General features: G+C 37.5%; 2 protein-coding genes across 5 annotated transcripts; one reads left to right on the top strand and one right to left on the bottom strand.

Moving 5' to 3' along the window:
* The first annotated feature begins 91 nt into the window (after positions 1-91).
* Fwd (phosphatidylinositol 4-kinase beta fwd) lies at positions 92-22161 on the top strand. 4 transcript variants are annotated; one of them, XM_072887994.1, is made up of 15 exons: positions 92-489; positions 689-802; positions 900-1037; positions 1170-1325; positions 14750-14995; positions 15663-16663; positions 16883-17000; positions 17107-17241; positions 17355-17521; positions 17641-17771; positions 17850-18080; positions 18164-18460; positions 18547-18923; positions 19035-19507; positions 19602-22161. In XM_072887994.1, the coding sequence occupies exons 5-15, from the start codon at positions 14814-14816 to the stop codon at positions 19787-19789; spliced, it is 3300 nt and encodes a 1099-aa protein (XP_072744095.1). In that variant the 5' UTR covers positions 92-489; positions 689-802; positions 900-1037; positions 1170-1325; positions 14750-14813; the 3' UTR covers positions 19790-22161. The 4 variants fall into 4 exon arrangements, with proteins under 4 accessions (XP_072744095.1, XP_072744093.1, XP_072744096.1 ...); XM_072887992.1 differs by having other exon boundaries at positions 663-802; XM_072887995.1 differs by lacking the exons at positions 92-489; positions 689-802; positions 900-1037; positions 1170-1325 and adding an exon at positions 9283-9952.
* LOC140663671 (protein ST7 homolog) lies at positions 21009-24623 on the bottom strand. Its single transcript, XM_072888022.1, has 2 exons — positions 23828-24623; positions 21009-23662 (listed from the first exon to the last, which is right to left on the bottom strand). Exons 1-2 carry the CDS (start codon positions 24255-24257, stop codon positions 22539-22541), a joined length of 1554 nt encoding a protein of 517 aa, XP_072744123.1. The 5' UTR covers positions 24258-24623; the 3' UTR covers positions 21009-22538.
* Between the last annotated feature and the right edge of the window lie 760 nt (positions 24624-25383).

The raw sequence follows: 25383 nt of genomic DNA, 5'->3' as shown, positions 1-25383 counted from the left end.
AATTTTTCACACTAATGGCGCTGCTGCATGACATAAAAGCGTCCACGAAAAACACTGGCGTGGCCGTCTTAGGTTTTAGGTTCTCAGGCAGGTTTTCTTCTGACCTACACACACAAATTGCATAAGCTGCATATGCAAAAGATCGTATGGACGTTATGAAAAAAAAAAAAAAAAAAGAAGAATAAATTGGTCTCATCGGAACTACAAATCTTCGATCAAAAACTACAGCAAACGCTACATTAATTATAACACGGATATATATATATGGAAAACGGCCGTATTCGGGTTTTTTGGTAGTTTGACTCCAAAGATTAATCTGTCATCCAGCAGGGCAGAAAAAATTAATGCTGCATTTAGTACAGTAGTAGTTTCAAAAAGAAGGAGTAACGATGATTCGTATAAAATTTCAAAGAAAAAGAAAACGCACACAAAGCGAGATGAAGAATATTATATACCTTATTCCGTACCAGACAAGCATACAGAAGAAGGGTAAGAATTGCTATTCCAACGTACTTAATATTTTAACTTATTTTTCACACTTTTAAATATTATTCTATATAAGTAATAAACTTATTCTTCTATTACACACTATATTTTAATTTAAAAAAAGATTTTATTTGCAATTATTTTTATTCTATTTGACATTTTTTTTGTTTTTTCAGCTTAACCGTTAATACATTTGCCACAGAAGCTGATAAGGCACAGATGGATTTAATCTGCAGACAACGAAGAAGGCCAACATCTTCAAAAGCAACTAAAAAAATGAGATCAGAAGAAAAAGAAAATGGTCATCGTTGAGAGGGTACATATATTATTAATATATTATTTTTATATACAATCTTTTATCTATCATAGAAAATAAAATTATTTGCTTTATATTTTTTATCCAAAAACAAAAGAAATATGTACCGAATCAGGTATATGGATGACTGCTACATATAAAACTAATCGGTATAACATGTGGAAAGAGAAGAGTAAAGTTGATGAAAATGACAGCGAGAGTGATAATAAGAAAGAATGTTTACAGATGCAAAACTGTAAGTTAATACACAAAATATTGAATTTAATCGCAATATTTATTTTACAAATTTTTCTTTTATGTTGCATATCGATTCATTCTAATTATTGTACATAAAAAAATGCTGTATGCTATTTTTGCTTTATTTTAGTACAAACGACAACAAATATACATTGGGGGCGGCACAATCAGAAACTAAAGGATAAAGTTAAAGCAAAGAATGAGCTAAAGAGACCGGAACAAATCTTAAAAGCATGTAAGCTGCTCGAGAGAAAGCACTGGAGAAATGGTAGAAGAAATAGTAAAGGTAAAGGTCATCAAAAATCATAAAAGAAAGCATTGAAACATTTTTAACGTCCAAAACACGTTATCATATTTTGTTATTATATTTTAACAATACAGAAACAATTATTATTATCAAAACTCTATCTTTTATTTCTTTCTGAAAGTTATCATTTGAAATATTCTAAATGTAACAAGAGTCTACTTTTTCCTGATTAAAAATATTGATTGCATATAAGAGATAACAAATCTTATACTTAGAACAAGATAATACAATGTATTTTATATGCACGCGTGCGCGTATATATAAAAAAGTATAAATATTTACATATATATATATGAATTTATAGTAAATGTGCGAATTACATGTATATATATATATATATATATATATATATATATGTATGTATGTATGTATATGTATAATGTATGACGCAAATAGGACGCATTGGCTAAAAATAATCGTGATCAATATTATCTTTTGAAAGCACAGTGACCTTATAAGTGAGCGTTATATGATTTAGGATGCTTGATCTTGCATCATAACATAGTGACTATGTTACATAATTGTGGGGTCTCCTATCCGTAAGGTATTACGAAGCTCGCTTTTGCGCGAAGCCTTAAGAAATTTTTGCGTCATCGAGAAACGTGCAACTTCTTGCTCGCGATATAAGCCGCTAAAGGAAACGCTAGTGGGCTGATGCGGCAGTAAATTTTATCAAATTAACTGTCGTCGGGAACTTATCTCTGAGCGCTGTTGTAGAAATCACGAGATGTTTGCATGATGAAGCAAAAGATCTGCGTGCCCAAGCAACTTCCGCGAGAGCATAATGTATCTCTTTCCTCCTAAACATGTTTTAAAAAAAACTAATGATTATAGTTTCGTGACACATCACACTTTGTAAATTCACTTTGTATATGTCACATTATCGACGTTCGTCGACGTTTAATTATTATGAACAGAGTTTGGCGTGAAATAACAATGATAACAGTTGATGCAATATTATATCTTTCAATTATCTGAAATACATATGTATTATCGCGTCAACGTGTTACAATAGTCGTTGCGATTTTTTTTTTTTATAATTTAAGATCCTAATCAAGAATATAGAATAGCTCTGCCAAGAAACTACTAGAAATTGTGCATGAAAAAAAAGGTTGTACAATGCAAGTAATTGAGATATCGATTTCTGACAGGTAGTTGTATTGACTATTATTAACAGTCAATTAACATTGGATATAGTCGATTAAGCTCGCTATCTGTGTCATAACGAACCCTTCTCCCTTTATATATGTTTGCCCCAGCTATGATGTAAAAAGCAACATGATACGACGCCAATCGCGGTTAATAAAGCTAGGATGATAGTGCAACCGGATATCCTAAAGAGACTCGCATTACTCTGATTTCAATTTCTCTCGAAGCCGATGCGTCTGACATGTACAACAGCTTATGCGTAATATTTTTATTCGCCGCCTAAGACTATTAGAATATCATTTCTTATCAGCGAAAGAGAGATGAATTTTGTTTTCTCTTTTTTTCTTTCATTTTCCCTTTATCTTTCCTTTCTCTCTTATAGACGCTTTTACTCTTTCTTTCTATTTTTCTCTCTCTTTATCTGCCATATTGCAATCGCACTAGTCTTTCAGACGCGTCTAACTCGTCTATTTGTCTATTCGTCTTCTTCTCGACCGTGCTATTCGAGCTCGACCTTCCCCTACTCAAGCGCTTTTAACTCGGAACGAGAGGAACATCTGCGCTGCTACAACAACGCGGCTGCAGCCGACCCTCCGGCCCAAAATAGAGATTATTATGATAGAGCATCTGTGTAGCGCGGGTATTGGAACTAAGAGAACTCTCAGCGAAGTACGAGAAAAAATACGTCGAGTGGCGAATTTACTGGCGCGCGGAAAGTCGTGTGTATTTTTGAACGTATACACGACGTACGTGTAGCATAAAATACGACCTCGCACGTTTGTCGCATACTATAAAATTACACGTCCTTTGTCCGAAAACACATAGCAATTAGTATATTCATACAAGTCTCGTTCGCTATTTTTTTTCTCTCTTTTATTTCATCTGTATAGTTTGATCTTAGGAAGCAACACACGTAAGAGATCTGAATCCACCTCTGCCTCAACTATCTGTCATATCATGGCGTATCATTTGCGAATTACAGGCATTAGCATGGGGGAGATTGCATCGAGACTTCTATTATATGCTCGGAATTTATATAACAAAAAATGTTCGCATATTATAAGAACTTACTACTTTGTATTATCAATAAGAATTGAATTAAACAAAAAATAACTTAACAAATTTCAAAGGCTCTTGGTATTTATAAATAATCTAAAATGAACATAAAGAATTGAATGATATCGCGACCATTTTTTGCATGATTTTTGCTTTGATTTCTATCTTATTTTCATAATTTATTTTGATTAGATTCATGTATCAACTAGTAGGTTTAAATTTAAAATTCCATTGGAATAATCAACAATTATGACGATTTCACGACGAGTTGACGATAAACTTGGCTTTTCTTATCAACCGTATACACATCTCCGAATCTTCTCATGTTCGTTTCGTCATGACTAATAATTCAATCGCTGACAAACATGCGTGAAAAAAAAAAACAAAGCGAACGCTATATACGCCCGATGGTCACGTTACTACGAATAAATATTACACGCGCTGCGAGAATCACGTGTCCCGACTCTGCCGCCCGTCATCCGCTTCCCCGACATCGGTATGCGCGACATTAATTCATGCGCAAGCGAATGCATACACACGGACGTGCTCTCATTCTTACGTCGGCGTGTCCAGCCGGCGGCGCGGGATCCACGTCGTCGACGAAAACAATCGGAGGAAGTGGGGGAGGAGTAGTGGCGTAACAGAGGACAAGTGGAATATATTCAGGATCCCGTATAATTTATATAGATACTCCGCAGCAACTCACACATCCATATGTATACTTTCACAAGCTTTCTCACAAATTTACGGCTCTTCCATTATCCGATTTTAAACTTGAAATATTTATATAAATATCTAACATAAGTATTATTCGCAGAAATATTTATTCATACAAATATTTATATTAATATCTAACATAAGTATTGTTGAAATTTTTGTAATTTCTCCTTTTTTGATTTCTCTCATTTCTTTTTTTTCGTCCCTTTTTTCTATCTGCATTTTTCCTCTTCCTATCCACTCTATACTTCTTTTTTATCGAAAAGTATTTGCTATGTTATTTCATTCAAGGTCTCACGATTCGTTATTACGTCTCTGAAAAGGAATGTCTTCTACTATTCACGAGCCTCATCACTAACGAACGTAAATTTCAATGAATTCAATACAATCTCTGAGAGAGTGGAAGGAAGGAGAAACGAAGAGAGAGAGAGAGAGAGAGAGAGAGAGAGAGAGAGAGAGAAGACGTGAGCGAGTGATTTCGTTCTATTTTAATATATGTTACGTTTTTTGTGCCTTCTGTTTTAGTCAGAGCAATGACGTATCGCGATAAAAATAATCTCTTGTATATATTCTGATATACCCAAATTCTTAAGCTCTCAAACTAGGAAAGTTGGGTAATTATAGATATATACATATACGACGTTTACACTTTCTAAAATTTAAAAAAAAATGTATTTGAGAGAGAGAGAGAGAGAGAGAAACGCGCGATTTCTCTACATTTTATCTAATATTTTGTCTAACCGAAAATTAATAAAAACTTTAATTCTTTAAAAAAGAAAATAAAATGAAAATATAGATGAAAAGTAATTCATAACATATTAATATGTATCTCTGTTTTTTTTTTATCTTTTATATAATTGATACTAAAAAAACTTTGTATAAGTATAATTTCTTAAAGCACAGAAATATATTTATTATTATTGCATATTATACGTATATTATACGTATATTAAAACTAAAATAATGAATGATTGTGTCGCGTCAATCTGAAATAACATTACATTATTCAGAAAAAGAAATATTTCTATAAGAATAGTCTGTTTGATCGAAAAGCGAATAAAAACAATGTAAGCCAGAAATGTCTCATAGAATAGTTCACAGACCGCCCTTGCGTCGATCCATTACTTTGTCGTTGCACTTGGCGCAGGGTCAAGTCTGGTCTGACACTCGCATCACGACTGACGGTTGAAAGCGTCGTCGTGTGTCAAATTCCTCATCCAATTAACACCCTGCTATTTCTATTTATATTTTTACCTGCATCCTATTTTTCATCTGAAAGGTGACAATCTTTAATTTCAAACGTATACATGTACGAAAAGTACTCGAAATTATCTCTTGTTCAAAATTATACTTTTCTCACTTTTCTACAAATTTTAATGTAAAATATATCTTGCTACTAGTAAAAGATATCCGATCCGATATGATGTATTTAAATTTTTAATTTTCTTGCTCTTCGATTCCGTTTTAGAAAAATAAATATGTAAAAAATATGTACATAATTTAAATTCTTCTCTATCTTAATTTAGACTTTGGATTGTAGGTCATATTCAGATCTGTTAGCTGATTAGCAGATTGCCACGGGAATCTAATTGAAATGATGATTGTAATGAAATATCGGCTACAGTAATTGTAGAAAATTTGTGCAAAAAGTAGAAGATTAAATAACAAGACAATGGAAAAATACAAAAATTACTGTATTTCAAAATAGAAAGAGGAAACTCGCTACTTCTGGCATCGTTTTATGTGCCACGTTGGTCGATGACGTATAACTATATATGTATACCAATGGCAAGATATTCAAGTATATTGTGCCTGTCGCTCTGACGCGCAGGCAGGTAGAAAGCGGAACAGTTGAGGAAGTTGCCGATACTCGCATCTCTCGGGATCCATAGTTGTTTACTGCCAAACAAAAACATTAGTACTTCGTTAAAATACGCGCTTTTCCGAAAATTCATGTTGTACTCGTGTAATATCGCAATCTTATAGAATTCGGAACGAGATTGCTGGATGATATTACATTTTAATAAAGCAATGATAGTATAGTAATAGGAATTTATTTTATTGAGTGAAAAGCATTCACTGTTTTAAGACAAACTTTTTAAAGAGATCGCAAAAAATGTATAATTATTAATTCACATTAGATATTATATGATTATACATTTTATTAATATACTTGTTTTTCATTTTAGCGATAAATAGTATAATTAAGTCACATGTAATACAATAGTCATATGTAAATACGCGGTATTATAATTGTAGTCATATACAAAAAACACAGTTACGTTTATGATAAACGCTTATTACCTTTTGAAAAAGTCAAATAGATAATAGATAATAGCTAATGCGTAATTAAGACCAATGGATAAACGATGTACAATATAAATTAATAGTGTTTTTCATTTCGTTTCAATTTTCATATATGATAAAGATTATCTCACAAGGTGAAATAAAATTGGAATAACTGTATGCTCTTTAATAATGCAAAGGATCAAATAAATGTGTGTAAGATTTAAATAAAATAACTCGATATGCGCTCTTTCTCTCTTTCTAATTTACATAAATTAAATAAATTTAAACAAGAGAAATTAGAGAGATTCTTAAGAATTATTTTCAAGCGAATAGAGAGATCTATCTCTTGCGTTATATATTGTATATAATACATATCGGTTTTAATATAATTGAGTCAGCGCGAGTTCATATTCCATGAACCTTTCACCATTGAAAAGCCATTAATTTTGCGTGCAGCATGTGATATCACGCGCGATAGTGTTTACAGTAAACGTAGAGGTATGCATGACTATTTCAAACCCGCACGTCATAATCCGGCGACGACGCACACGCGTCATAGCTCGCCGAATGTCACAGCCGCATGACGCAGCGGGAATTTAAAGTCTATTTGTGCAACGAACACGAAATGCAGATCACGATACTACGATTATCATAATCAGAAAGGAAAGAAGAACATGTTCTTTTATAATCTATCTATCATAATAATTTTAATAATATATATCCGCAATGTATCTCGCGCGGATATCATGCACGAGAACTATATTTATATATATATATATAAAATATAGGCTGCAGAAAGTTTCATTGTCCGCCCTGATTGCGTGGTACGAGTGCGAGTGCGTGCGAGATACGAATCGAGAAGGCTGCGAAGAAAGCAAAAGGCCGTGCTGTTTGAAAGGAAAGCAGCATAAAAACGCATGGCTGCATTTGGAGCACCTAATGCTCCAAACTGCTTGGCTTATTCGGCGGCTGTGTTAGGTTTAGGTTTGCTCGTCGCCAGGTGCAGCTGCACTCGCGGCTCTGCCGCGACCTTTCCCCACTCGAATAAACGTCCCCGTCCGCTCGGAGCTGCGACCGTGTGCCGTTGCCAACCTAAGCGCAAGATAATAATGCCTCGATAATGCCTCATGCCTGCCGGGGCCGTTCGTTATTCAGGCGCGGCACTGCCAATCGTCGCCCTAGTCTGCAACATTATTTAAATGACTCGTAGGCGCGGGAAATTCCATGAAAATTTTTCATTCAAGGTTGTTAACGTAATGTAATCAAAAATCGAAATTCTTCCGATGAATTAAAGTTTCCAAAACAACTGCGCATTTCTAATCTCATATCGATATATTTTGTATGTTTATCTTTGAATACGATATATATATATATATATATATATATATATATATATATAAATTATTGAATTTGAATGAGCATATACTTAAAATAGCGGTAATTATTATTCTCATTTATATATTTATTATATTATTACTATTACTATTAACTCTATTACATAATATATTTTATCAGATTATTATATATTATCATTATATTGGAGACCATCGTTTCTTTCTTCGATCGCATTTTATGACATCGTGATATCATATTTTATCGTAAAAATGAGTGCTAATTAAGACTATCTTCTAAGATATACGATTGTTCGACGATTTTCTTATCTCGACGCTGTCATCCCGTTCGGTTGATAGCGCATGTCGGCTTACATCTCAGCACTGTCATTGCCTCTACGTCGAACAATGCCGGAGTAAAGTGACAATGAGATGAAACGCTGTCAATACGCCAATGAGTATTACTAACGCTATGGTATAATAGCCGTTGCTGGTGGAGAATTATGTACGCCCCTTGTATAGTGAGAAGACGATAAAATCACCCATTATTGCTATTTAAGAGTGAATTAAACTATCAATAAAATCGTTACGTGTGTACATTTTTTTGTTGTAATCATTTTTGTGGCATCCGAGAATAATGTAATACTGAATGCATAAGCAAGTGATATAAATTATTAGAATATTAAATTTTTTCGAAACAAGAGAATTTTACATCCTGATTTTTACATTAATTTCCATTCGAATGAGAAATTATTTTTATTGTCGCATGTTTATCTAATGATGCGCAAGCAAAATTTACAAGTGTTAACACATATATACGTAGTATCAAATCAAGTGTGTCACGCTAATCGAAATGAGAGAATATATATCGTTATCAGCGAACTATTTAAAGACGGAAGCTTGTGAATCATTTGGACTTTACTTGATTTACACATCAACTAATTCTAAAATCTTCACATATTATACCATATATCTGTCTTATCTCTTGTTTTTTTAAATAATTGTGTACAAAATTTATTTTTTCAAAAGTCCATTAAAAGTTGATTCAATTTTCCTTTTTTTTTTTTTTTTTTTTTTTTTTTAATTATATTGATCATAATAAATTTTTGTATGTAACGATAATATTTAATGTTGTATTAAATTGTGAATTTTACAGTCCAATTCAGATTTGGATATATTTTAATGAATGAGCGTGAGTCGACGAAAAATTGTGAGAATAAGAGAGAGATTTTGAATTAAAAACGCTTACTTACGCTACTACGAGAAAACTGACGTCAGATTGTCACGCACGGCGGCCACGCGACTCGCACGTGGCCCGCCGATCTACTGGTGCGTTCCTGCACGGCGCAGTCGCTCTTCTGGATATCTGAAAGTTCATGTCCGCCGCGTTGGTAGCAGTGCGCCGCCGAGTCAGTGTTCAATTTGTCGTGCGACAAACAACAACGTCGGAGCAACCTGGCGAGCAGCCGTTGTCATAACCGTCGCTTCGAGCAAGCATTCGTACGTCTCGAAGCAGTGCGTGCGCTCGCGCGGGGAAACGTGTCTTGCTCGATCGTGTAACGTCGCGAGTGTCGTCGCAACGGTGGTGTGCATCGTGGTTGTCGTCGTCGTCTGTCCGTTCGTCGCCTAACGATGCATCGCGCGCATCACGTCCGCGACGACGGAGCCGCGATCGACGCGCGTTGTTGGGCGTAGCCGGCGGCAGCGAGAACCGACAGGAGCGTGCGTGTGTGACAAAAGCCTGTGGGAACCTTGCCCGTGGTCGCTGCCATTGTGGGCGACCAGGCAGGACTCTCCCGTGCGCCCGTGTACTCGTGTGTGTGTGTGTGTGTGTGAGAGAGAGAGAGAGTAGAGACGCGAGACAAACACATATACGCATTGCTCTTCTTCCATCTCTCTCTAATTCGAAGGACCCTTCCCGATCGTTCCCGCCGCACGATATTTCCGCCCGAAAATTCGACGCGCCCAGGACCGACCGGAAGATCGAACGACGAATCAAACGTGCGAGGCATGTCGTCGTAGCATCGTGCAACTCGTGGCCGAGATTTCGGATTCGAGCGCGAGGTGAGTGCAGTTTTCGTTGTTGACATTTACGTCGCAGCAGATTGATTCAACGATTGAAGGACGGCGACCGGTATGCATGAATGCCAGAGGGATTTTCCAGCATTGTGTCAACACGAGTGTCGACATGCATGAAGCTCGCTCTCTCGCGCACACGGCACACCCATCCCGCTGCGTGAGCGAGCGAGAGTACGAGCCGTGCGAGTCAGTGCGAGAAGAACGCACACGCGCGACCGCGACGAGCGGCGCCGAGTGGCGTGTCGACGATCGACGGTCGACGGTCGACGCGGTGGCGGCGGCGGCAGCGGCGGCGGCGGCGGCGGCGGCGGTGCCAGGAGACGCTCGCGCGGCGCGACGAGACGAAGAGGCGGTACAGCATACATAGATCGAAATCGCGAAAGATCGCCGTCCGTCGCCGTCTCGAATTCTGCGTAGCGAGAAAAGAGCACGCGATTATTGCAACTCGTTAACTCGTCGGATCTTCGATTGCAGGCGAGCAAGTGGGTTTAAATTTTGACGATGCTGTAGAAAATGGTTGTTTCTGCCAATTAGTGTGTGTATTGGTGTGACGATTTGTTAAGTTGTCTATTTTAAGGACATTGTAATTATTTAATTTATTTTGTAGAGATAGAGATATAATTTAATTTCATTGTCAGGGTATCAAAATTATTACGTATTATTGTGTAACTTGAGTACAAATTTCATTAATAGAGATCATTATTTTTTATGTTTACTCGTATATCGTGACAATTGATACTTTTTTTTTTTTTTTTATTGTTTTTCTGGTTGTCTAGCGTCCAAAAAGCTCGATCTTGTCGAGATTATATCGTTTCTCAAAACCCGGATATAACCGATAAACCAAGTTAATTATCGCTGACTTCATGATTCACTATTCTTGATAATTACATACAGATGATTAGCCTTACTTGAGTACAACAATCTTTACAATGGCATGTTTAGGATATGATAATGTCACGTGTACGATGAATGTAGAATGTCAAATAGCATGGGGCTAATTTGTAGTTGTTCACAACGCCGACCACTGGACTTTGATGTTTACGATATCAGAAACATGATAACTCCGCTCCGATACACATAAAGATTCGACGTTCGCAGAAAACTTTTGCAAGGTCTAGCGATGTCGACGTTCAAGTTTGCGGAGACCGTTGAAAATGTCAGAGGACCGATTCGCGAGACACGTCGCGCTTAAAAGAATCTTATATACTAAAAGTTAAATGTATGGTCAGATATGTCATGTAGATATTTAATCGACAATTTTTATAATACATTTTATTTCACAAACAAACAATACCGAAAATTAAATTAGACAAATAATTTTTGCATCTCGTAAAATCCTGTTAATTCAATTACGTCAATGCGATTTGAAAGCAAAGAAAGATTAAAATTTCGTAGTTTCGGAGATACTTTAATCGAGTTTTTTTTTTCAGTCACCATTATAATTTATGTATATAAACTCTTTAACATTTATCCGACATTTATATGGCGCATTTTGCAGTTTACGTTAATCGCATGTAGACCATTGTTTAATCACGCGATACTGGTATAAATGTCTTCGCGAACATGTCGCATCCTTTGTAATGTCGCGAAAAACTAAGATCGCTTTAGTTGTAAAAGAAAATCTTCGTGTCGCTTTATTCACCACGATGCGCGTTCAGCTTTCTAGCACGAGTTTCACGCCCACGTGTGTGAAGACGTGTGTAATCACGCTCCTAATAGTCCATCAAAGCCGGGTCGAGTTCGATCACCAACGTCGATTATTAGATCATCGACGGATTCACGTATAACAGCTTGCATTCAAATATGCGTCGGTATTCATATACTATAAACGGGAATTAGTCATAAAGTAAAAAAAAAGTATATTAATACTCTCTTTTATCTAGATATTGCCAGCACGGTGCTGATGATCATTCATAAAAAATTTCATTAACGTCAAACTATATCGACGGATATCGAATCCTGGTCAAAGAAATTGATTGTTTGACTACGACATGTACTACGTTAAAAATTTCTCTTCTTTTTTGATATTATCTCACGAGCAATTATAAATATAAATCAATATAACGTAACATTTATAATGATTGCAAATTATAAAAGTCTATTGCGAATTGGTCGGAAATATTTTTTTATTCGACATAAAACATGTGTCGATATTCGATATGACGAGTGAACGGCTGGCTTAAATATAGTGAGAAGATGAATGCTGAAGAATATACAGTATAGGTATATTGAGATATAATTTCTCTATGTAAATTTTATATAAATTAATATTTTTTCTTCCACGTAGATTCTTATTAGATATTTGATACGTTTAGTCTGACTTTCTACGAAAGTATTGTCTTAATTTAATTTATAAATAAAGGTAGGAAAGATGAGTATCGATATAATACTGTATTAGCAAAAGTCACAATTTTGGAACTGGAAATACGCTCGTAACATCGAGTACGCGCCGGCACCGAAGCAGATCGGTGAAAGCATATGGTTCCACGCGCGTCGTGAGTTTCGAGTCGACGGACTGCGCGGCGGAATTTTGCAACCGATCCGTATGTCGAGATAGAAACCTCGGTTCCGCACCGTAACACCCGCGCCGCAATCTTTAAAATACTACGTTTTATTGTGTGTCACGTGGAGGATATTTCGCATTCATCGTTTTAACGAAAAATAAAGAATAAAATTATTCGACCAAAACCATTTCGCGACCCATGGCTGAAATACTGATTGATAGACGATTGATTCCATTGACAATATGTTTTTGTACAATTTTAACGATTAGAATTAGAAGCGACAGTCTAGTATTTTTTAACACTTTGATATTACCACGTGTCTCATCGGTGACTTCCAGACGTAAAGTACGGACTTTATGAAATTTATTATTATATAATACTGAATCCGAATGTTTTTGCAAATTTTATTACACACAACATACACAACAATTTGGTGAAAAAATTAAATTAATTATTGAAATTAATGATTGAAAAAAAAAAAGCATCGATCGAAGCTTCTTGATGTAACGTTCTCGAAATAAGTGTTGACGTTGAACGCATAAAAATCCCACGCAGAAGAAACGAAACGGTTTAGTCTTCGTAAAAAAAGTATTTGTTTTTCACGTAACTTTCATGTAACTCAAAAGTATAGCATATTTTTTTTACTCTCGTTTATCTGCGAGGTAACTGCGTAGAATGGAGCTCGCCAGGGGGTTTTACCTACGTCAGGAAGAGATCCTTAGAAAGTGTTCGAATTGATAAAAGCCACACTTTCTAAACGTCTGTGTATATTGCAGCATCGTAACTTTTTCCATTCACGTCAACGTCAATATGGCCATTTTGCAAATCCGATCTTTCGTCAACTTTAACATTTTTTTCCCCGATTGTGTTGCCTTAAATGCGTATGCATATGTATACATTTCCACGATTGTTTCGATATACTGTCTTAATAAACTTTAACACAATTGCTTAATAAGAAAAAGCATCGAGATATATATATATATATATATATATTATACGAAGTATAGCGTATGAAGCTATAAATTTTTCAACAATCTGATTTCTTTCAAGACAACCTGAAAAAAATAAAATCTTTAATCAACTTGAATTTTTTATGACGGAAAGGAGTTTTGCAACGGGAAGAAAATAAATTTACGTCGGTTTTGTTGAATTATTGCTCGAAAGGAAATTCCAATGGCGTATTATCTAGAGTGCGATCGACCTTCCTGACAGATGCGCGATTTCCGCTCGTTCGGTTTCGCGGCATAAACATTCGAGAAGTGCTCCTGTAGTCTTTCCGCGCACGACGTTGCATTATATAATCAATTAATTTCGCAGCGCCGTGAATCGGGAAGAGAGTGTGTCTTCTGTGTTGTATATTAATTAAAGATACGGCACGCACTCTCTTTCCGATCCAAGTTACTGATTCCGTTATCGCATTTGACACATCACGTTTGATAACGACGACAAACGCGTGTTCTTCTTGTGTCAGCGATTGGCGTTGACATTACATTAAATCGTGTACGTCGTAGTTTTATTCGTGTCACGAGTAGTCGAGATTGCACGTGGGAAACGATATCATTCATCGTTATCAATCTACGCTTCCAAAAATAATGAGAATACTGGAAATGCATTTCGTCCGTCGATGTGCTCGCGTTGCTTTTCGCGCAAACAACTCTACTTGTGTATCGAATTGTTGACTTTTCCTCGCGTTTGCACATGCCATGTGACGTTCGAGGCCACGTCTATTATTGATTAGGATCTATCCATTTGATATGATATGATATGGCTGTTTCTATGCCGTCAGTCAATTTATTGCGATATGATTATCGAGATATCTTTAAAAATCGTAACCGAAGAGTCTCACAATAGTTTGTTATGTTATCTACTGTACTATTATATACGTATATCATCGTTTATGATAAGGTGTGCGTACGTGTATATATATATATATATATATATATATATATATATATATACAGGTAATCAATCATATATATACATACAATAAGACCGCTATTTTTCCATCTTTCTCGCGATATGATTATTGAAAAATCATTTTAAAACACACAACAATCCGTTATGGTCTGTTATATTACTACTATATGTATATACTACACACACACACACATACGATGCGGTAAATATGCATATAATAAGATTCTTTCCCGAACTCTAAATATAAAAATGTCACGTGCGCGACGAACGTGCGTACTTTTCGCTGTCGTATTTGAGTTAAGTGCATTCTTTTGCGAGAAATAAGAGACGACGCACTGATTTAGTGGTTTACGTTTTACAGGTGAAGCCCCAGCATGGCCAGCAGATGACTGTTAGCCGAGCCGGTGCTCGTACTCGACTCTAATATGAGCGAAGTAGTAGCGGTAACGTCGACTGGTGGACCTACGCGCCAGGAAAGCGTGACACACATCAAGCGGCACAAACTGGCCAGCTGTAATGTTCCTCTCGTGCACGGTCGGCCGAATACGTCGATCAGTCCACGTAGCAGACTGACCACGCATCAACGAAATCACAGTTTGGACTTTAGGTATATATATTTTGATTTCGTTATATTCGTTATATCTCGAAAAAATATCGCCATTTCTCGAATATATTTCCGAGCCGCTTTGCGAGCCATGCGCGCGAGCTATTTGCGAGCCTGTGACGCGTCTGGCGCGCGTGTCTATACATCCTGGCACTTGTTGAATAAGCGATCGTAAAGTCGTATTATATATGTCGCGATTATGCGATCGACGCCACTCGTCTTCGACGACTAGATTGACGAGGAAATATGTGGAGATGTTACGTCGTATATAAATTGAGGAAGATACGAGGTATTTAAATTGGCTGTTCGACGACGACAACGACGATGGAGATGTCATCAATATTAATAATCGCAACAGCACGCGGTCCGTCCTATCTATTCTCTTTACGCTTTCGCAGCCGCCAATTGGAGCTGACCAACATTGCATTCATAGAATTTCCTTCGGTCGAAATGCATACGTCATACATAATTTGATTGAAATTTAAAGATTCAGAGAATAGATTCCAATTAAAGAGAATAATTTGAATGTTAAAAAAGTGATTAAAAGTATCCCAATAACACAGATAGAGACGAGTAGCTTTTGTATTTTGAGATGGAATTTTTTCGATAACAAAAAAGGAAAATATAAAATGTATTCTATTTTAAAAAAAGTTCTCGATCATTATTCTAGATCAATGGGTATCCTACTACCGCCGGTGCCTCAGGCTGCTGCAACGACGTTGACGCACCATCATAGGAACCGAAGTCTGGACTCCGCTTTACAACGGATTCCAGAGGTAGACGTAACACCGAGTCCAGAATGCGAGAATCCCGCTCCTTCATCAGTCTCTAAGACGACAACGGTTTCGTCGTCGTCCTCGTCATCTTCGTCGTCGTCTTCGTCGTCGTCGGGGCCATGCGGGAAGAGCGCTCGCACCGCGCGAGAACGCGAAGATTTGGCCAGTCTCGGTTCTGACGACTCAGGCATTCTGTGTGGCTCCGACAGCGGCTCGAGCGACGCCACGAATGCGCCCGCCACCCGAGAATCCAGCGTGGATCATTTGCACAGTCGTGAAAGCCTCGACTCGTCCGTGTCACAGCCAGGGGACTCGGTGTATTCGATTGATGTGGTAGACGGTATAGAGAACAGTGCCGGTGTGGTGTCGGTCTCGATGTCGGTGCCAGTGTCGCCCGTGGAACTGTCCACGCGTCTCAGTGATAGTCCTACGTCTCCTGTATCTCCAAATGACGAGACCAACGATCGTAATTGTCCGCGATCGTACAACGACACGAACGTTGTTGGTGAGCCTTGCTCGCAAAAACCGCGAATATCTAACGCGAACGTGCGAGAACGCAGTGGTGACGATTATCAGCATCAGGAACGTGTCGAAATTTACCAAGCTGCTATAACGCAAGTGACATCATCACCGCCGTCCATGGCTGAAACGAGCCAGAATGAATTGGCCGGAGCGGCCATGACTCTTTGCTGCGGTACGACTGCGACACAACAACAGGAAGCCGAGACGGTGAAGAAGCAACCAGACGTTATCCGTCGACAACAACAAGAGACGAAACAACCGAAACCGTCGGAAGGCTGTTTACTGCGACTCTTCGAGAGTCAAATATTCGACATGTCTATGGCTATTTCCTATCTGTTTAATTCGAAAGAACCTGGCGTTCAGAGTTATCTAGGTATAATAAATATTAAAGAGAATTAATTTTTAGCACGTTAATTAATTTTATCACGCGTTTGTTATTCATAAAGTAATTATTATTACGAGATGAACATTTGTTATCTTTGTTATATATAAATTATTAAACTATATAAGATATAAATATTACAAAATGATAATTTTTTAGCAAACGTAGTCTATATATTTGATACTAAATATGACTTGTGACATATTGTAGGTAACAAGATGTTCAGTTTTCCGGATAATGATGTGGACTTTTACTTACCGCAGTTAGTTGTGATGTATATACAACTTCATGATATAACAGAAGTTCTTTATCCATATCTTGTCCATAGGTAAATATAAGAGATACCGATGCATTAGAAGATTACTTGATTGCGTCTTACAAATCGTAATAAAATTTATTGTTAGAGGGACTAAAACTAAACAAATCAATTGTAGGTGTAGACAGTCGGCAGATTTCTCGTTAAAATGTGCTTGGCTGCTAGACGCGTACAGTTCCGATGCTCATTTACCATCAAAAAAGAAGTCTCATGGGACCAAATTGAAAAATCTTATTCTGTCGGATGAACTCAGGTAAGAATTAATAATAAGTAGATTTAAGAACAAAAGGAAAGATAACGAGCAATTTTCGGCAGATCATGCAGCGTTTAGAATAAAAGTTTATTTCTAAGCATGTAACATTTCAGGCCAAAAGGAAATGAGAGTCGAAAGCAGCGTGTAGCTGGATTGCAAGTTCCTTCACCATCACCATTGCCCCCGGCGCAAAATCTTACGTCGCCGAATAAGAAAACTCACCAAAGATCTCAGTCCGATGCTACTGGATTGTTCCAGACTATACGCCGTAGTCATTCCGGTAATTATCTAAAATCTAAATAAATATGTAAATACAAATATAATAAATTATACATACTAAATTACACATTATATAATGTTTGTAATGAGATCTTTTACATCGCATATTTTTCTTAAAAGGTACAATAAATAAAGTAAGTCTTGGGGACCTGAGCTCTGGTCGAGCGTTTGACAATGGTTGTACCTGCTTCTATTCCTGCCAAGGTGTGGTGAACGATTTGCGAGGCCAAAAAACAGATTGTTTCTGCAATGTGAGTTATTATTTTGTATGACAGACAGACGTTGTACTTGAAACAGTGTTTCATGTAAAATTTATATTCCTTGTACAGGCACCTCGACTCGCGCCAGAATTCGAATTTATTCAAGCGTTAATATCAATTGGTAAATTGCTCGGGACTATCCCAACAAAGGAAAGTAAAACCGTTCAATTAGTAGCAGAGCTCAACACGCTTAATTTGAATCTCCCTGCAAGGGTGTGGTTGCCTCTGCACAGTGCGATACCTCATCATATTGTGCGAGTTCCGCCACAATATGCCGCTGTTCTTAATAGCAAGGATAAGGTATGGCATTTCGCTATATATCATATCCTTTACAGAATTTATTATTCGAATATATCGATTCTTACGATGATATTATTGTACAGGCACCCTATATAATATATGTGGAGGTATTAGAAGTGGAGGATTTATATACGTCGCCCGTGCCGACAAAAATAATGGGTAGTTCATTGAGGCATACCAAGTCTGAGGAGAACTTAACGGGCGGCGAGCAATCATCCAACATATCCACTTCCGATAGTCAACAAAATTTAGCGGTGCGACAAACACCTGTCAAAAATATCTCACCTTACTCCGTTAGGAATACAGACGTGACATTTAATTTCCCCGACGATGATCCTAACGATTGTTGGAGTCAGGAGGATGATGAGATTACGCAGCAGGTGAGTGCATACTTGTCTTCAAAACAGCCGTATTTTTTTAAATTCTACTCTCTATTCTATTTTTTTTTTCATTCGTTTCCGTTCAGTATTTACAGCTTCGTAAGCCAAAAGATCGAGATACCATATCGCAATTGAGTCAAGAATCGTCCGACAGCAGAGAACCGATCTTCGTGCCGGGCGACATCAAGAGAAGATTGAGCGAGATGGCAGCTACGCCCAGCGCGACTTTTAGCCACGATCCCGAAGATCCGTCAGCGGCGGTTCTTAAGGAGCCGTGGGAGCAAAAACAACGACGCATAAGAACTTCCAGTCCGTATGGGCATTTGGCGTCTTGGAGATTACTCGCCGTGATCGTAAAATGTGGCGATGATCTCAGGCAGGAACTTCTCGCCTCGCAATTGCTTTCAATGTTGCAAAAGATTTGGCAAGACGAACGAGTGCCGCTCTGGGTGCGACCATACAAGTAAGTGCGATAACTTATTACTGGAAATTTTTCAAAATTTTCATGAAACAAATTTGATGCAAATATAATTTTTCTCTGGAAATGAAATAATGATTTTATTTTATCTTGCAGGATACTATGTTTGTCTAACGACAGTGGTCTGATTGAACCAATCTTGAACACCGTCTCGCTCCATCAAGTAAAAAAGCAGTGCCAATTAACGCTTTTCCAATATTTCGAACGAGAGTTCGGCCCTTCTACCTCAGAGACGTTCCGCATGGCGCAGAGAAACTTCATTCAGAGTTGCGCCGCGTACTGCTTGGTCAGCTATCTTATTCAAGTGAAAGATCGTCACAATGGCAATATTCTGTTACATAGCGACGGTCACCTGATCCATATAGATTTCGGATTTATTCTCTCGACTTCGCCAAGAAATCTCGGTTTCGAGACCAGTCCATTCAAATTAACGCCCGAATTCGTCGAAGTGATGGGCGGCAATCAATCCAGGCTCTTTGAAGAATTTAAAAGTCTCATTCTTCAAGGTTTAATCGCGGCACGAAAGCACATGGAGAAAATAGTCAACCTTGTTGAGATCATGTTATCGGGTAAATATTGTAGTACTGATCGTGTATATATTCGTGTTTGCGTGCACCTTTTAAATCCGCACATCTCAATGGGTTTTATCGATTTTTTCCGCAGGTTCTCAACTTCCGTGCTTTCGCAGTGGTGGGGCGGCTACTGTTCAAGGTCTCAAGAATAGATTCCACCTCACGCTAACAGAAGATCAATTGCGTCGGCATGTTGAAGATTTGGTCGAAGGCAGCATTCATTCGTGGTCCACTAAACTCTATGATCGATATCAATATTTCGCAAACGGCACTCTTTAATATCAAGATTAATAATCCTCTCTGTCTATCGCGTTTTGACTGAAACTACTTTTTCGTAAAAAGGCATTAATCTTGACATCAACGTGTGTGATACTTCTTCCACACAATTTTTACATACACTTAATCGATCGATCGCTAGTGAGTATATTCTCAAGTCAGTCTGCCGCATCGGGAAATCTGTTTTGTATTATAATAACGCGTAATAACAGCTAAAGATAATTAAATTATATATTGCTGTTCATTTTAATTCGCGTTACAGATATCTTCGCAGTATTTGATAAAAGCGTTTGCTTAAATTGTGTTATACTGCGAAAGAGAATTTTTTCTACTAGTTTCAATATGCAAATAAAGAATAAGTTCGGTGAATACGGTTGCACGCTAATGCAGAAAAAGACATTCTTTTTAAGCATGTGAGCTAATTTCGATTGGGCACAGCGCTATTTTCTAGCATTCCACAAGCACAAATGACGCTTAGAGTGGAAAAATCGCTTTCCTCTTGAATATATAAACAGCCTCGATGAGGCTAGAAATATAGAAAATTCGGATAGATCACTATTCTTCGAGTTTTACATTATTCCTTACTTTCGTGGTAGGAAAGAACGATATGAAATATTTTTAGCAAAATTCAAAGCGATCTCGGCATAAATGAAAAAATCTCGATTAATGTAACGGAATATATATATATACACATATATATATGAATATTTTAAGAGAACGTGAATTGGTTTAGCGAGTGATGTGAGCGCTTCGTTGAAAGTTAAAAATATTTATCGTCGTTTGAATTAGGTAAAATGAAGGAAGGAATAATATCTATGAGAATTTTGGTACCCAGTTGATTACATATATCCAATATGTATACATATACATATATATATTTATACATGTATATATATATATGTATATATACATATATATATATAATGTTTTTTGTTCGATACATTAAGACTGCTGTTGTTTACGTATGCCTCGATTGACAAATTACGAATTAGCCATCGCAGCGCAGACGTGGTATCGTTGTTGACTGAGCGTGTAGGACTGCTAAATCAAGTGTAATTTATATAAAGAGCGTAATTTGTTAAAGGTGCCTTATTTGTGTAGACTCTACACTGTAGAGAAATAGTAAAGACGATCAAATCTAGATACACAGTGAAGTGGCGTGTCAACGTGGCAATCTTAGCGTGAACGTGAAGTTGATTGATCGAGAAATGGACTATTTGTAATTTATTTATATATATATATATATATATATATATATATATATATATAATATATATATATATATATATAAAAGACAAGGGAAAAAAGAAAGCAGGGGAACATTGCGTGGACTTACATAGATAATTCGCGGCAATAAAAAAAGTAATAGAATCTACTTCCAGTACGGAAAATCGGAATAAATTTCCATTTATGAAAATTTTATCACAATTCTAGCGATTACGCGAGAAAGCTACGTACAAAATAGGCTTGGATATTAGCGGGAGGTGAATACTCAAAATATTTCCTACTTTGTAGATTAGTACTCTTCGGTAAATACATCTAATTGTACACGCGATAAAGAATTAAGGACTAAGCATTATATACTAGCGAATCTTAAGGATCACATTTGAAAGTTTTTACATGTTCTTATATTACGTATAAACATTTTATTTCCTCTCCGCTCCCCCTCCATAGCCGTGAACGCGAAGTGTCGTAGCTGTATGTACGGAGGATAATATTATTTAATCGTAATTCTTCGCATAACGTTTTACGTATGTCCGTTAAAAAAAAAAAAATTAAATTATATAGATATATAAACTTTAAAGAGATATTGTACATAAAATGACAAATTTTATCACCTTATTATGCTATATTGTTTAAGAATCTAATCGAGAATGAATGTTCGAAGCAAAATCAAAGTTGCTGGAGCCAGTCTGGAAAGACTTGAGCTCTCTGACTTCCAAGTGTCTTATATATCTTTCTCTATCTTTTCTTCTTCTTCTATCATAACCGTTTCACATGACAGATAGGCAGACCAGAAATCAGATATGGTTGTAGATCGAGAGAATGTGAGTTTAATCGGTCGATTTTCTTCGACGCATAAATTGTCTCTTATTTTCGGTTTCAGCAGGTTCATATAAAAATTGTATAATAATAATGATTAATGTGTGATTAATGTGAGATTTTAACATTCTCATTGTTACTGTATAAGAATGATTGGAGAGGAATATAAAGTCAATTCCTCTTATTCTCGGTCAACTGAACACACTCGAGCTTTTTGTTCTGTTGACACGTGAAATGTCAAGATCTCTGATTTGCCTTGATTTTTCACCTCATTACGAGCTATTAATAATATCAATTATTGAATAAATACGAATGCGATAAAACAAAGAGAATTTATTTAATACCCAGTTGTTGTTTCACATAAATTTATATCGCCTCGTATCAATACTCGTGTAACGTTAGCAATGTTATTCGAAGACTCGAGATCGAGAAATAAGTAATGAGAAAAAAATGTTGTCTATTTCTTTATTACTTTTACATTAACTCTAGCGTTTTGCAGATTCGATGAACTTACAGTATTAGATAAACAACCGTCACTACAAGATATTATAATATCAGTCATGAGAAAATAGCAAATGGGAGCTTGTACATTTATATATGTACCCAATGGGGACGACTACGAAAAGATTGAAGAAATGAAGCAATAAGTATATCGCGAATATCACAATAGATCTTAATTTAATGGAGATCATGTGGAAACACAGCCTCATTATATTCTAGAGAGCTGCTGCAATAAGTTAGAGGGCAATATAGTTTCCAACTTGTCGAGAATGTAATAAAATGGATGAGAGAACCAGGCGAGCATAGAACGAGCAACTACGCCCATAGTGTCCGGATATTGATGGGTCAGCAGAGCCAAAAGTGCGGTGAACGAGCACAGACCGGCGGTGAAGAGGATGAAGAAGGGGAGTTCCTTCTTCGGGTAGACGCTGACATCGTGAAACGACGGCAGGAGTTCCCGGTCGGCACATTCGGTACATGTGGGATACGGATAGAACAGATGGCCGCGCTCGAGCGGATACGGCAACATCCTAAACGTGCCCTCCCATGTACAGTGAAGCAGATTCAAAGCGCCTTCTATCTGTTTCCAGTGTGCTAAATGGAAGAACGCGTACGCGATCGCCTCGGAATCACCGCGCTTAAGCACGTGTTCGGGCGGGAGAATGAGCGGTTTCATTTCCAGGAGGTACTTGGGTACATGAGGATTGAACTCCACGGCCCGATGAATCGCTTCGACCGCCGACATCTCGGCGGTGGTCAGGCCGCGCTTGCTGGCAATATCGGGCGAGAACTTGTCCGCCACCAGCCGTGCCTTCAGCAGCGCCGCCGTGTAACAGATGGTCGCCGATTTCGGCAGACTGATGTCGTCGTACTTGGCCAATACAGCCTGCACGTCCGCGTATGCTTGCATTTCCAGTAGAGTTTCGATCAAATTCTCATGAATATTCAATACATTCATGATTGGTGGCACTTCCTTCGTGAGATCGCGAAACATTTTCACCGCCTCCTTCAGTTTTCCCAATTTTCGCGCGCACATTGCTAATCTTCTTTTGATGTAGATCAACACGTTTGTATCTCGCCTGTGTATCGCTTCGGCTATAGAGCCTTGGTGCTGGGTATTTTGCGACTTTCTATAATTGTTTTCCGCCACTTTTAAAGCTTGCTTCAAGATTTTCTCCGCTTCTACAATGGTAGTGGCCTCCTCCTCCGCAAGAAGAATATAAGCTGGTGCACAATCGGGATTACGATCGAGAGCACTGTGCGCAGCTTGTATTCTCACTACTGGATTGCGCTCCCTCCAAGCTGTTTGCATGATCTCATATTCTGTTTTACCTGTAAGAGAAACCTTAATCAGCTGAATATTGAGAAACATGACTTGATATCTTGAGAAAGAAAAAAAAAACCAAGATTTATCTTGCTAATTGACGAGGCATTTCTATTTTATCGATTTAATACAAGTATTTAAATTCTTCATAATAATCAAATCCAGGGTGTTACCTGTATCGCCTTCGCAAGTGAAGAAGGTCTGATGATCCTGAGCAGACAGATTCATGTCATAGTACGTGAGAGGCTCTTTATTTGTGGCCCAGTAAAATCTCTGATATTCCGCACCTCTGAATAAATTAATCGGATTGCGCCAGACTTTACACTCTGGTACGTTCTGCTGATTCGAGGATCCACCAGAGCCGTTTAGGCTCGAGTTATTGCCATCATTAGCACTGTCACCGCCGCCGATCCACGGTGAGATATGATTCAGGGATACCTGCTCGATAAACGAGGTACCGTATTTCCTGAAGTACCACCATTCGAAGATGAGAATCAGGCCGGAGATGAGGGACGAGGTGCCGGTGAGCGCGACGTAGAATTTTGGGGTTAGGGTACTCAGGAACATGGTCGAGTCCCACATGCTGGTGAATAGCAGTGCCATTTATGCTTCCAAGACCCGGCTCGCCCGCTCCTCCCGCTTACTCGCTCCGGCGAGTTCGTGTGCTCCTGTCACCGGAGAGCGTTCACCACATCGAGGACAATGACAAGTGACAATGCGCTGCGTATTCTCCTTCCCACGACAGGCGATCTCCAGATCTAACGCTGTTCCCAATTTGATCGCTTATGCAAATTTCTTCTGTATACTTGAGGAGAGAGAAATATTGTTGTGAATCTGCGAAACCACGATTTTACAGCTTACAGCGTGTATTTAACTCGACACGCGTACATCGCCACGCACATTCCCGGTATGCGTAGTATGTAAATATTTTCGACGATGCTGAGAACATCCTACACGAAACGAGCAAATCAGCTTCCTCCTTAGTCGACAATATCGAGAGGCTAAGAAGATAACGTTGAAAGAAGATGGATCGACGATTGATACTGCAAAATACTTGATGGTAAATGAAAGATTTTATTGTGCTTTATTACCGACTGTCCATCTAGATATAATGTAATATCAACGATAGATGGCGCTACGGTTTAGTTGTACTTCCACTACTATCCGATTTTTTATTTATGTCACAATTGTTGAATTTACTTTAAACGTTATTAGTATCTCTTTAAATAGAATATCAATAAATTAATTTTACTGGGGTGTGTCAAGAAAAGACGCGAGTAATATCAGATTTCTCGTTTAAGAAAAAAAGCTGCAGGTATTAATAATATTAATAATATATATTAATAATATTTAGTCAGTAAGATAAACCCGCATTTTTAACGGTTATAACGGTCCAATTATAACTCTTATCAAAAGTCGGGATAGAATTCTATTTACAATTTTATATCTGTGATACAGAAAAACGTTTAAAGAAAACTTATTCGCATGATCGATTGAATTCACATAAGAATAAAGTAATTGATATTTTGTTTTAGATGAAACATTAACAAATTGACTTCAATCGAGTATATGTGTCGAGAAAAATGTGAGTACAAATATCAGATCTTACTTTCTCAGAATTACAAGTTTTTAATACTATTTCATGAGTAAGAAGTCTTTTTGGACGATTTATAATTTACAACAGAGTAGAGTTCCATTTATAATTCGATGTCGTGTAACAGAAAATACA

Source organism: Anoplolepis gracilipes, chromosome 3 (genome assembly GCF_047496725.1).
Source record: "Anoplolepis gracilipes chromosome 3, ASM4749672v1, whole genome shotgun sequence".
Classification (NCBI taxonomy): Eukaryota; Metazoa; Arthropoda; class Insecta; order Hymenoptera; family Formicidae; genus Anoplolepis; species Anoplolepis gracilipes.
Note: the sequence above shows the minus strand (reverse complement) of the source record. Positions and strands in the feature narration are given on the sequence as shown.

Bases quoted from the DNA above. Each gene is read 5' to 3' on its own strand.
- Fwd (XM_072887994.1), top strand. From the start codon at position 14,814: ATGAGCGAAGTAGTAGCGGTAACGTCGACTGGTGGACCTACGCGCCAG. The intron at 17,242-17,354 runs GTAAGAATTAAT...GTAACATTTCAG, and splicing joins ATTCTGTCGGATGAACTCAG to GCCAAAAGGAAATGAGAGTC. The intron at 17,522-17,640 runs GTAATTATCTAA...TTTTCTTAAAAG, and splicing joins TATACGCCGTAGTCATTCCG to GTACAATAAATAAAGTAAGT.
- LOC140663671 (XM_072888022.1), bottom strand. From the start codon at position 24,257: ATGGCACTGCTATTCACCAGCATGTGGGACTCGACCATGTTCCTGAGT. The intron at 23,663-23,827 runs GTAACACCCTGG...TTTCTCTTACAG, and splicing joins CACTTGCGAAGGCGATACAG to GTAAAACAGAATATGAGATC.